Below are 12,800 nucleotides of genomic sequence, written 5' to 3' on the forward strand. Positions count from 1 at the left end.
CTTTCCTGAATGACAGTTGTTGTTGTTGTTGTTGTTACTGTTGTCTTTAGGCCACTCAAAGCTCTCGTGGTATCTGTTTCGGTCTCTAGACTTGCCTCTCAAAGAGACACTATACTAAGTTAAGCTATTTGCTGACTTTGCTTTTCGGTATTTTGACTTTTAATTCTCTCTGTCTCTCGCTCTCGCTCTCGCACTTACTCTCTCATTCTCTTGGCCAAGCTCTTTCCCCTTCCAACTCGTTCACTGCGCAGCTGAGCTTATTATTTAGTGTTCCGATTTTCATTACGTCGTTTCGTTGGCCATGCGGACGTCTGCGTCTGCGTCTGCATCTTGTTGCTGCTCCAATCGTTGTTGTTGTCATCGTTACTGTTGTTGCTGTTGTTGTTGACGGTAGCGGTGGCGGTGGCGGTGGCTCAGCTTTTGCCTGCTTGGTGGGTATTTAAAATTTCCTCATGTCGACGCTCAGTTGAGCTCAGTCAGTTTCAGTTTCGGTTTCAGTTCGAGTTGAGCGTGCGTCGGCATTGGCAGCAACTTCTTCCACTAAGACCGCATATTTGAACGTTTGATCGTTTTGCTTTGGATCTGATTGAATCCAAATATAATTTTGGTTAGTTTTCAACGACACAAATTGTTAACCGTAATTATTTTTTGGTTAATTTCTAAAAACTCAAAACTCAAGTGCAAATCAAGTGAAACTCGCGTTGACTCATCGCCTCAAAGCCTTCAAGACATTTTAAGTGTGATTTCTAAATGTGCTGAAATAGAATCGAAATCGATTTAAGAATCGATTGCCAAACAAATCAAACGGAAGCACGCTCTGACGAAAGCCAAAGCTATGGCCAACCAATGTGGAAACAATGCAAAAGATATATGAAAAATTAGCTGATCTATTGAAATAAGTATTTGTTGTTTGTTTTTCCTAGCGCTTTTCCTAGTGCTTCTATTGACACGCTGCCTTTTCACTTTGCTTCCAAAAACAATTTTCAATTGGCTTTTTGTATGTTTGTTTGCTTTAGCTTTTCAACGACAGGTGTGTGTGTGTGCGTGTATGTGTGTATGTGTGTTTGTGGTCTACGTAGTATGTATGTTTGAGTGTTGTGTGCCTGTTGAGTTTTTCGCGACGCAAAGCAAAAAACTGAGAAGTCAAAGTCTCTGAGTAAGTTTGTTTTGTACGTTTTTCGCGCTCTTGCTGGAAAATTCATTGGCGTTGCGTTGAACCTTTTAAAGTGTTTTCCCCTTTTGTGTATTTCAATTTTGAAGGTTTCAACTCGAGTTGTAGCTTACAGTTTTGCAGCGTGGCCAATTTGTCGTTTGTAGTTGTTGTTGAGGTCTTCTGAGTTTTTCGTTTCTTCCACTCTTGTTGTTGTATTTTAGATGATTTATTTCATCTGTGGCCCACGGCAATAAATTGATGGACCAAAACCGGTTCGCCAAAATGTCCATAAAACTCTATTTTATTTATTTATAATTTCTTTTAACTTGACAGTGGCTCTCGTAGCCGAAAACAACAAAAGTCAATTGTCTATTTGCTATGTGTTGTTTGACAAAACACTCACAAAAAAAGGAGAAAAAATAAGTGCGAATTGCTCGGTTAGCAAGCAGCAATAAGAGCCATAATTTCACACAACACAGCGTGCATAGCATTTTAGGCGTGGCAAGTTCGTTGCCTAAGTCTTTTGTTTTAGCCCAATATCTGCACGCGACATTGAAAGCGTCAATTATGCGAGCACACGTCAATTTGATTGAACTCGTCAGACCGTTTGTCGTTTCAATGTTAAGGTCTAACAACAAAAATAAATATGCTAATGCCAACCAGCTAGCAGCAGTCAACAACAACAACAACAACGATATCGGCAGTAGCTACCGCTAAAACAAATGGCCAGGCCCAAAAAGCAAAGTGCGATATCGTTTCAAACCCGCCGCGCACTTAATACGCACTATATAAAATCTCATTGTAATTATACCCGCTACCCATAGGGTAGAAGGGTATTATAACTTTGTGCCGGCAGGAAATGTATGTAACAGGTAGAAGGAGGCATCTCCGACCCTATAAAGTATATATATTCTTGATCAGCGTCAACAGCCGAGACGATATAGCCATGTCCGTCTGTCCGTCTGTCCGTCTGTGTGTCTGTGTGTCTGTGTGTCTGTCCGTCCGTCCGTATGAACACCTAGATCTCAGAGACTATAAGAGATAGAGCTATAATTTTTTTTTCGACAGCATTTGTTATGTTTGCACGCAGATCAAGTTTGTTTCAAATTTTTGCCACGCCCACTTCCGCCCCCGCAAATCAAAAAAATCGAATAACAAGCGTAATTTTAAAGCTAGAGTTGCGAATTTTGGTATATATAATAACTACTATAGTAGTTATGATTCCTGAAAATTTGGTTGCGATCAGATAAAAATTGTGGAAGTTATTAAAAAAAAATACTTTTGTATGAGCAAAAACGCCTACTTACTAGGGGTCTTAGTTGCTTTGGCGGACAATCTGGTATATTATGCCGTCTATGGTATATTTTGAATGTGGTACTATATCGATATAACAAAAATACCATTTGGTATATTTTTAGTATTTTTGCATTTTTGGTATATTTTGAAAAAAATACCGCAATATTTTGCTTTTATTCAAAATGGGTAGCGGGTATCTCACAGTCGAGCACACTCAACTGTAACTTTCTTACTTGTTTTTGTTAGTGCTTTTGCTTATGCTGTTGCTGTTGCTCTTTTGTTTATACTCGTATGCTGACTGACTCGCCCCCAAAAACGGCTATCAAGTTCAGCCAACGCATGCCGCGAATAAATAACAAGAAATTGTTACACATTTTGTTGCTATGGCGGAAGCATCAATTCCTATAGATATGCATACCAATAAACGCACAGATATGTGTTTGTATATATCATATATAGAGTCATCAAATCAAATCTAGTATAAGAAAAGGCCAAATGTGAGAAGCGAGTTGACAAAGCGCACGAGTCAGTTGATGTTCAAGATAGCGACAAAAAGAGATCTTCAAACAGATCTCAAATTGTAAAATAGAAAGTGCCAAAATAAAATGATGTGAGATCTATGTATGTGTGTGTGTGCGTGGTTTATTCATAATTATATTCGTCACAGTTTTGCTGGCCCTTGCAAACGTCACAATGATGTTCGATGTGTTTTTTGACCGTTATTGTTTGCGAAATAGGTCAAAAAGCTGGCAAGACAAATGAACATGTGCGAGGAAAAGAAATTTCATAAGATATAATATCCATAAACGGTTTTGCTCTCTCGCATACTTAGCTGAAGATAGGCTCAGATAAATTTTACACAGCTACAGCTATAGATAAATTTACATCCACAAATACAAATGCTGCTAAACAGCGAGCGACTCGCGTCGCTGTCTTTTTTGTTAAGCAAAATTAGCAAGCGAAACGCAAAACGTCGCAAAATTATGCAAAATAAGCCACTATAGCTATACACATACTTATATACATATATGTATATACAGCAGGCAGATGGGCTTTTGTATTTATTGTACTATATGCACATGCTCATTTCGTACAAAAAAAGATATCTAGCAAATAAAAACACTTTTAGCTAGTCTAAAATCCTTACGCTTCATTGCATAAATTGCGAATTTTCTGAGACGCACTAAAACTCGTCTGTCCGTATCTGAAAAACCTTCAAAAATCAATCAAATGCATAGTCTGCAATATGCTATAGAAGCACTTCCGCTGATTTTGAATTGAGAACACACTGATAAACATATTCATACACACTCGAATAGATTCGACAAACAAGTCTATGATGTATTCAATTCAGCTTCTATACGTGACCATTCGATTAAGGGTTTTCCAACCAGACAGCCAGCACATATAATAATTGTACTTTACGTATACACAATATTATTATTGTTGTGAATTCGCAAGTGAATTTTAAATTCCACGGATCGCACTATTAAAGAGGATAGGCTTAATATCAGTTCATTGACATCATTATAGTGTAGCTTGTTGTGACCCTACACCAAAATAAAAAACAAATAAAATGATGCTTTGGGTCAGGCAAAATTATGCTGATTTAGGAGCCAAGACCTAGTCACATATAATACATATAAAAGATATTGGACAGCGACGAAATGAAACCAGTTTTTTGTGTGTTGCTGAAGTTCAGCATGATGCGGCGCATTATGTTCAAGATTTTTGGTTTGTTTGTTAGCAATTCAATTCATTGAAATCTCTCAGTTTACATAATTCTGAAGTCAATGTCATAAGATTGAAAACACCTTGAGAAAGATTCAAGTCATTTGGGCAATTAGCTCAAATGCGCGCACGTTGACTCACTCCCTCCCAAAAAAAATGTTTGGAAACGTTTTCACATGTGTGAAAATTGTTACTCGAAATTGAGCGAAGGTTGTTGAAATACATATATTGCCAAATCAGTATTTAGCACGCCCCCTTTTTAGACCACCGTCTCTCCGTCCCTCCCCACCAATTAGTTGGCTAATTAAATTAAAAGCGCAATCTCGAAAATTACCCAAACAAAAAAAAACCAACCAAAAAACAAAAAAATAAATGCAACACATTTTCAATTAGCGTAGAGTTGCCAAAAACTACGTGTCAGGGCAATCAAATGCCAATCAGCAAGAGATAAAGCCACAGTTATGCCGGAGGGAAGTACTAAAAACCCAGATGCAAACCACTAAACATAGAGCGCGGGGTATCTTCAGCTTATCGAAATCGAAAAATCGAAAATAACGAAAACGAAAATGACCGTGACCGTGCGTTGTTGCAGACGATTTGATTATTTATAGAAAAACTATGCTCACCAAATATTTGTTAGATATTGTCGAAACATAAAAATTCGGAAATATGTAGTTGCTAGTCAGACTTTGAGTTACTTTTCAACACGGCCTTGACACAAATACAAGCGTCAAACAAATCACTGAAAATGGTCAAAATTAATCTCAACACACACGAAAAAGAAGAAAAAAACAGCTACGCATGTTTTCTCGATGTTAGACCTCAGAAAACAATCATTGTTAGGCCTCTTCCGAGCATTTATGTGTGTTGTTTTCATATCTAAGAGATATTCGCGTAATTAGCAGCTAACTTAATATACTTGAAAGGTCGCTAACAATAAAAACTATTGACATACGTATAATTGTATGTAAAGATTGTTATAAAAGATTAAGTCTTTTTTTTTTAAGACAGAAAGCTAATTTTTGTATAATGCCCAAAAATAGTTTAAAGTCTGATCACGATTTTCAGTATACATTATCAGCAAAAAAGATCGCGAAAAATAACGATGATCTTAGTCGAAGATGAATTAATTTGCTTAAAAGTTAAAAGAAATGAACAAGTAAAAACTTTTGAAATAAATATTTCCATATATTTATATATAAGAATTATTGGCACCCTGTCTTCCCTTTCCTTCTATAATCTCAGCTATGAAAATGCATTACTACCTAATTTATTTTAAAGGCCGTTCTTTAGTCGCCTCTTGGTTTTGAGAATGCATTTGACTTATATATATACCTTTCTGATCTCAGTTGAGAATGCAATAGTAGCCAATTTACGTAAAAGACCACCAAAGTAAAAAACTATGGACATGCATATATTTGGAAGTACAGATGCATAACCAATATTATTGAGGCCCTGTTGTATATGAGATAAAGGTCTTCCTTTTAAAATGAAATAAAAAAAATTTTATATAATGCCCACAAACTGCTTAGTTTGATCTCGGTTTTGAATCTTCACTGCACTGCCAACTACCACCATTGTTGATCCCCTTCCAGATGTTCAGCAGATGGGCTTTAGATTGTGGGCATTGGCGAAATTGTGCCAGGCATCGCAGACACTCAGCCGTCCGTACCCCAAGTATTCACTGTACGGCGTGAACTGCGTCTTCACGGCCAGCTGATTGGAGAAGCTATCGATGGGTGTTCGCTGGCGTGCCAGTCCCTTGGATCTGACAGTCATACGGAATCGCGGTGGCTGCAGACGTTTCTTTGTGCTACTATCCAGTTGCTTGCGAGCGACCGCCTTCTTGATGCTCTCGAACCGTTTGTAGACGGGTAGGGGCAGACCGTGCCACGCAAGTTTCATGCGCGGTGGCTGTTTGGGCAGCCCAATGTCTTCCAACTGCTCCACCTTCTGCTCATCCGCATAGACTGTTGGCGACGACCTGAACACATGAGACTGCAGCAACGATGTGGGTCGCTTGAAAGACTTGTTGACCTCCTCAACGCTGTTGTCGCTCTCATCGCTCAATCTGTGGATGCGAGTGGTGAAGTCTCGGGCCAATAGATATTGCTTCTCCATGCCGCTGGGCCGACGCCTTACCGCCGATCGCTTTGTTTTCAAATGCTTCCTGCCTTCGCTTAACTGCAGGGAATGCGTCTGGAAGCGACGCACGCCGCCGTCGTAGGGTCGCGAAGGCTTCACAAAACCCCGACGAGTTTCATGGGTACTTTCATAGCCAGGGGAGATCTCCTCCGCGATATCCTCGGCCTCTGCAGTCTCGGGGTCCTGCCGCTCTGAGGGACACGTCTGCCATGTGTGCCAATATTGCTGCTCATTCTCTTGCTTGCGCTTGGCCAGCCAAGATTGGCTTGCAAACTGATTCTCGTCCGTCGATGAGGTGCTATCACCCGCCTCGCTCCTCAATGGTCGATTGTAGCCGGGCAGGTCATAATCCTTACGAGATTCACGCAACTCTTTCTCCTGGCGTTGCTTCTCCTTCAAGCGCTGCTCACGTCCTGGGCGACGCGGTTGCTGTTCCTGACGGCCCGGACGTCTCTGTGGACTAGCGCCATAGATGGGATGTTCATACGATACGCGAAAGCCTGGCGCAGTTTTGGGCTCCGTACGGCGCTGCCACCTCCATTTGTTCTCCTGTATGATGCGCGCCTGACGACGCTGGTGGTCCAATGAATGCTGAGGCACGCGTCGTCTAGACTCCACGTCCTTTGTCATTCTATTGTTGGCATCGTTGCGCTGATAGCTCTTGTAGTGGCGCTCATCATGCCGAGGATCAAACAACTCATCGCTGTATGTGTTGCCCAGTTTCGTATCTCTCCCATCCCCCGGATTACCAGTTGGCCAATTGAATCGATCGTCGTAGCGGTAGTTACGACGCTGTTCCACGCTCATGGGGGCAATCTGTCCGTTTTGTGGCATCTTCCCGGAGGCACCGCGTCTTAGCATGCGCACGCAGTGTCTCAAACTCTTGACGACATTCATCATAAAAGAAATGTTTTTTGGTATTCAACTAACTAAAAATATTGCACAGAATTTTGGCTAGGTTGCAACGAATTTCAAACCCTTTATTTTTGTTTTACTTGTACATCCAAAAACTGAAACCGAAATTTTGAGAACTGAATTCCCCTGGATCTAAAAAATAATAACTAGGGGATTACGAAGGGCAACTGAAACAATTCACTTAAGTCAACTTGAACACACTGAATTGAGACATTTGCCGACGCCTTCTCAGCACATGCGGAAAAGGTGTTTGAATTTTTCAAACCTATAAATTTTGACAAAAGACAAAACAGTCAGTGAACTAATCCTGACCTCTAAAATATTAAATAGTAATCAACAGGTTTAAAATATGTATATTCGCTGAATATAAAGTATATACTGCATATTTACTGCACATTTAATATATAGACAGTATATTCATATACTGTATTTTCATAATAAATTTAGATGACATAAAGGTTCGTTTCGCTAAAATATTAGTTTAAAGAGATATTCGTATTTTAAAATTAGTGCATAACTAATCTGAATTTATAGATATCTAATAATTTTTAAAATATATAAAAGTGTGTTTCCGAGGTCTAGTTATCAACAATCATATTTCATTCATGCAACTTTCTTTATATTCCTGCAAAGTAAATAATAACTTTGGTCAATTTTCATAATGAATGAATTTTTATTGGGATTGTAAATATGAACATTCTCTGTTACTGTTATAAACAGTTTTGTTGTGCGTTATGCAATTGTAGTTGAATTTTTAGGGAAATTTTAAATCTATCTAAATTGCATTTCCTCTTTATACACTTTTAATGACTGGCACTTAAGGTCATCAAATAAGCGTCAAGCACAGGGCAATAAAATGAGAGCTTTAGAGAGAAGGTTGATTAATTAGCATTAACATGACCGAATTTCGTGATGCATACAATCTATTGATATCTCAAAAGTCCAAAGATTAAGTTTAACGCTTATTGCACTTCCGGCGATTCGAAAGATAACTGTTAAAGTAATAAAGTCCAGTTGAAAGACGCTTTGTGATTTGTGAATGCACATATACGATTAATCAAATTGTTAACCCATTTGTGTTTTTATTATCACCTTCTGCAGCTCGCAACCGAAGACAGATCCAGCAGCAAGTTGGCGCCACCCACAAATCTAGAGCCCTATACCATGGCCGTCATAACGGAGCATGGCAACCACAACAACAACAACAATGACATCAACAGCAACAGAACCAACACGAAGATTGGTATTAGAAAACCAATAACAAATGAATCGCCACATTCCAGCCAGCGTCAGCTGAACGCAGCTCTCACCATACCCGAGTTCTTTGCCAAGAAAAATATTTTCATCACTGGTGGCACGGGCTTCTTGGGCACAGTTCTTATTGAGGCACTGCTGGACACACATCCTGACATTGGCACCATCTACGTACTGGTCCGAGGCAAACGCAATTTTGATCCCAACGAGCGTATTAATCGTCTTCTCCAGAAGCCGGTATGCATGCCTAAAACTAACAAACAATCTAACAACCAGTTGGAAAATTACTATCGAGTGCATTCGATTGTGATATACCCGCTACCCGTTCTCAATAAGATCAAAAGAAAGCCAAGGCTTTTTGATAGTTAAAGTATACCAAATCAAAATACAGAAAAAATGCTGATTATAGCAAATGAATATGGCTAAAAACTTAATAATATATGGTTTAACGATATTGTTACCTTTACATTCAAGATAAACCATAACATTATAATTTATGAGGTCGGAAAAGCCTCCATTTCCTGTTGACGCAAAGTTATAACACCTTTCTATCGTATCAGAAAGTGCTAGAAAAGCTAACACAACATCCTAAAGTTTATATAGCTGCCAGTTTATTATCCCATTGTTAGCAAATTTGTAGAGAGGTCAACTAGATTGTGTTACTGTTTATACCAACAAGTAAGAAAGCTACAGTCGAGTGTACTCGACTGTGAGATATCCGCTACCCATTTTGAATAAAAGCAATATATTTTGCGGTATTATTCTCAAAATATACCAAATATACTGCAAACATACTAACAATATACCAAATGGTATATGTCGATATATCGATATAGTACCGCATTCAAAATATACCATAGACGGCTCAATATACCAGATTGTCAGCCAAAGCAACTAAGACCCCTATAAGTAGGCGTTTTTGCCCATACAAAAGTATTTCTTTAAAACTTCGACAATTTTTATCTGATCGCAACCAAATTTTCAGGAATCATAACTACTACTATTATTATATATACCAAAATTCGCAACTCTAACTTTAAAATTACGCTTGTTATTCGATTTTGTTGATTTGCGGGTCGTGGCAAAAATTTGAAACAAACTTGATCTGCGTGCAAACATGCTGTCGAAAAAAATTATAGCTCTATCTCTTATAGTCTCTGAGATCTAGGTGTTCATACGGACGGACGGACAGACGGACAGACACACAGACGGACAGACGGACATGGCTAAATCGTCTCGGCTGTTGACGCTGATCAAGAATATACATACTTTATAGGGTCGGAAATGCCTCCTTCTACCTGTTACATACATTTCCTGTCGACACAAACTTATAATACTCTTCTAGCCTATGGGTAGCGGGTATAAAAATAAAAGCTGCAACTTATATAGAAGCTCACAATTTAGTATTGTTAGATTTGCGGAGGCGGAAAACGGCATTGCAAATATCAAAACAAACGTGGTTTGAAGTGCATTTTGGGTAGAGAGAATCTAAGTGTAAATGCGTGCAAAACAAAAACGAATATATAGTTAGAAAGAAAATGAGAGTCATGTAGTTATATTTCCTAGACTGTTTCAGAATATGCATACTTTATATTAACAAAGCTCTGTCCACATTAGTCACAAAATTGTATACCTCGCCACCATTTGGGTATCGGGTATAAAACCTGCAGACGCAGATATGGCTTAAATTAATGTAACAGGCGTGTAACGTCGCTGCACCTCGTCCACGCTCTTGACACCAACTTGACACCTCAACGACCCATTTTTCACATGGGTAGGAGGGGGCCCATTATCTCCAACAATTACGACGCATCTTAATGGCGCGCTAATTTGTCGAAAACCAAAGTGAAGTCTTCCGTCCGCCGTGTGCCTTCTTGGCATAAAGCTCTTTGCTCAGACTCGTAGTGCTTCTCTCTCTTCTGTAATAGCATTAGGTATACACTAGTCTAGCATGTTGCTTTGAACTAGCTTCTGTCTCGCCACCATCATTATACAATAAACACACAATTAATAGCGTAATAAAGAAATGAATTACGTTTTTGTACTCGTCAGTTGAAAGTCTTTTTTGTTGACTTCTCTTACGACTATTACTCCACAAGATTAGTAATTTATCCCATATCTTGCGTTCACAGATCTTCCAAAAGTACAATGAGAAAACACTGGCCAAGGTTGTGCCCGTGGTGGGTGAGCTGACCGAACCGAACTTTGGATTTGCCCCCGAGCTGCTAAAGGAGATCGTCGAGCGTGTGAATGTGATCTATCACAGTGCAGCAACGATCAGATTTAACTCGCCACTCCGGACAGCGATCTTCACGAACCTAACGGGCACAATGCGGACCATTGAGTTGGCCAAGCAGCTGAAGCAATTGTCCGCCTACATCTATTGCTCCACAGCCTTTTGCAACAGCAACAATCGTGGCCTGATCACCGAGGATGTCTACAAGTCCCAATTCGATCCATACGAGATGATGAAGATGGCGGAGAACGATGAGGCCTGGGTTGATTTCACGCCGGCCAAGTGTAAGGAATATCTCAAGGATCATCCAAATACATACACATTCACCAAGAATCTATCGGAGAATTTGCTCATGGCAGAGATGTCCGGTCTGCCAGCAGCCATAGTCAGGCCATCGATAGGTAAGTTCACACTCTTCCTATTCCCAGACGAAGATCGATTAACTTAATATGTATTTCGTTTCTTTAGTCTACGGCACACTGGAGAACCCAATGAAGGGTTGGGTAGGCAATGCCAACTCAGGTCATTTGGGCTTTTTGGCTGGCTTCGTCAAGGGCATCTTTCGCACGATGTGCGGACGCGCAAATGCCGTCATTGATATCATACCATGCGACTACGTTATCAACAGCTCCCTGGTCATGGGCTGGTATGTGGGCACACATCATGTTGAGAAGCCCGAGATAATCCACTGCACATCGGGCGAGGTTAACCCCTTGACCCTCTCTCAGTTCTGCGACATTATCAATGACAGTGTGGAGCGTCATCCACCCAACAGTTTTGTTTGGAAACCAGCGACAAAGTTACGTAACGGCTGGCGCTACAATCTGTTTTTCTACTTGTTCCATTTGCTGCCCGCTATGATCTTCATCATACCGGAGAAACTTTTTGGCATTGGCATGCCCCAACACACGTGAGTAGCTTGAAATCGTTTCACTTTACGTTAAAAAAAATAACATGAAAACCCTTTAGTTTAGTCGCTAAGTGAGAATTGGGTTTATATTAATATTTAAAAACCAAGCATATTAATATATTGCAATTGTTTTCCAACAGCGCCTATGAATACATGCGAGTATTTCAGAATGGCACCAAGGCTTTCGACTATTTCCTCGACAAGGACTTCCGTTATTCATTAAAGAACGCACTGCGCATCTCCTCCTTCATCCATGAGAGCGATCGCAAGCGCTATAACTTTGATGCCAGCCAATGCGATTGGACCGAGTTCATTGATCGCTGTCTGATCGGCATTCGTCGCTTCTACTTCAAGGAATCCGCGGTGACCACACAATGGCATCGTAACTACTGGAAGGTGTAAGTACAAATAAATCATTTAGTTAGAAAGTTTAACATATTTTCAATACAATGTCTTCCTTCACAGCTTCAATGTTCTGCATTATGCCGGCTTCGCAGCGATTCTTGCAATTCTGTGCTTTGCTCTCACCCCATTCCTGGGCTTCCAAATTGGTCTGACACTGGCTCTGCTCATATGGGGCTTTTTGATCTGGTTGTAAAGCTACCACAAATTGAATCAGCCCGGATCATTCACATTGTGCAATATGCAGTCCAAAATAACCTCTCACCTTTCACTCACCTTTAACTCAGTCGTCTTCATATTGTATTTTTACTATATAGTAAATTCTCACTTTGAGTACAAGTCAACAACTTTCAGAAGTACGTACGCGATAATGTATAGGCACCATGAATCTAATAAATAAATATATCAAATCTAACAAAAGCAACATACAACAAACAATGCAAACAAGTCCAAAACATAGCTCAAATCGTAGTCACATTAACAAATAGTCCTGGTATATAGTCAAATAGTCAATGTTTCAGCACTTTTAATTTACGAAACTAAATGTAATCGATAAAATAATAACTGTGTAACTACTATTGAAATAAATATGACAACTTTAATATTAAGGCAAATAACAATTCTTTTACTCTGCATATCGAAATAATAGAATTTGTCGTCAAATTAATTATAATTGGGAGAACAATATTAAGTTATCATAAAATCATAAGAGATCACGTTCATGTGGAACCTATTCATACGCTGTGGAACTTAGTTTT

The 12,800-nt window shown here is 39.6% G+C and overlaps 2 protein-coding genes across 2 annotated transcripts; one reads left to right on the forward strand and one right to left on the reverse strand.

Moving 5' to 3' along the window:
• The first annotated feature begins 467 nt into the window (after window positions 1–467).
• On the forward strand, window positions 468–12,663 carry LOC117568710 (putative fatty acyl-CoA reductase CG8303). Its single transcript, XM_034249525.2, has 6 exons — window positions 468–607; window positions 8,342–8,731; window positions 10,627–11,131; window positions 11,199–11,640; window positions 11,781–12,038; window positions 12,106–12,663. Exons 2-6 carry the CDS (start codon window positions 8,405–8,407, stop codon window positions 12,236–12,238), a joined length of 1,665 nt encoding a protein of 554 aa, XP_034105416.1. The 5' UTR covers window positions 468–607; window positions 8,342–8,404; the 3' UTR covers window positions 12,239–12,663.
• LOC117566794 (uncharacterized) lies at window positions 5,574–7,404 on the reverse strand. Its single transcript, XM_034246337.2, has one exon. The coding sequence runs from the start codon at window positions 7,223–7,225 to the stop codon at window positions 5,780–5,782; it is 1,446 nt and encodes a 481-aa protein (XP_034102228.2). The 5' UTR covers window positions 7,226–7,404; the 3' UTR covers window positions 5,574–5,779.
• Window positions 12,664–12,800: the final 137 nt, after the last annotated feature.

The sequence above is a fragment of the Drosophila albomicans genome, chromosome 3, assembly GCF_009650485.2.
Source record: "Drosophila albomicans strain 15112-1751.03 chromosome 3, ASM965048v2, whole genome shotgun sequence".
In the NCBI taxonomy this organism is placed as follows: domain Eukaryota; kingdom Metazoa; phylum Arthropoda; class Insecta; order Diptera; family Drosophilidae; genus Drosophila; species Drosophila albomicans.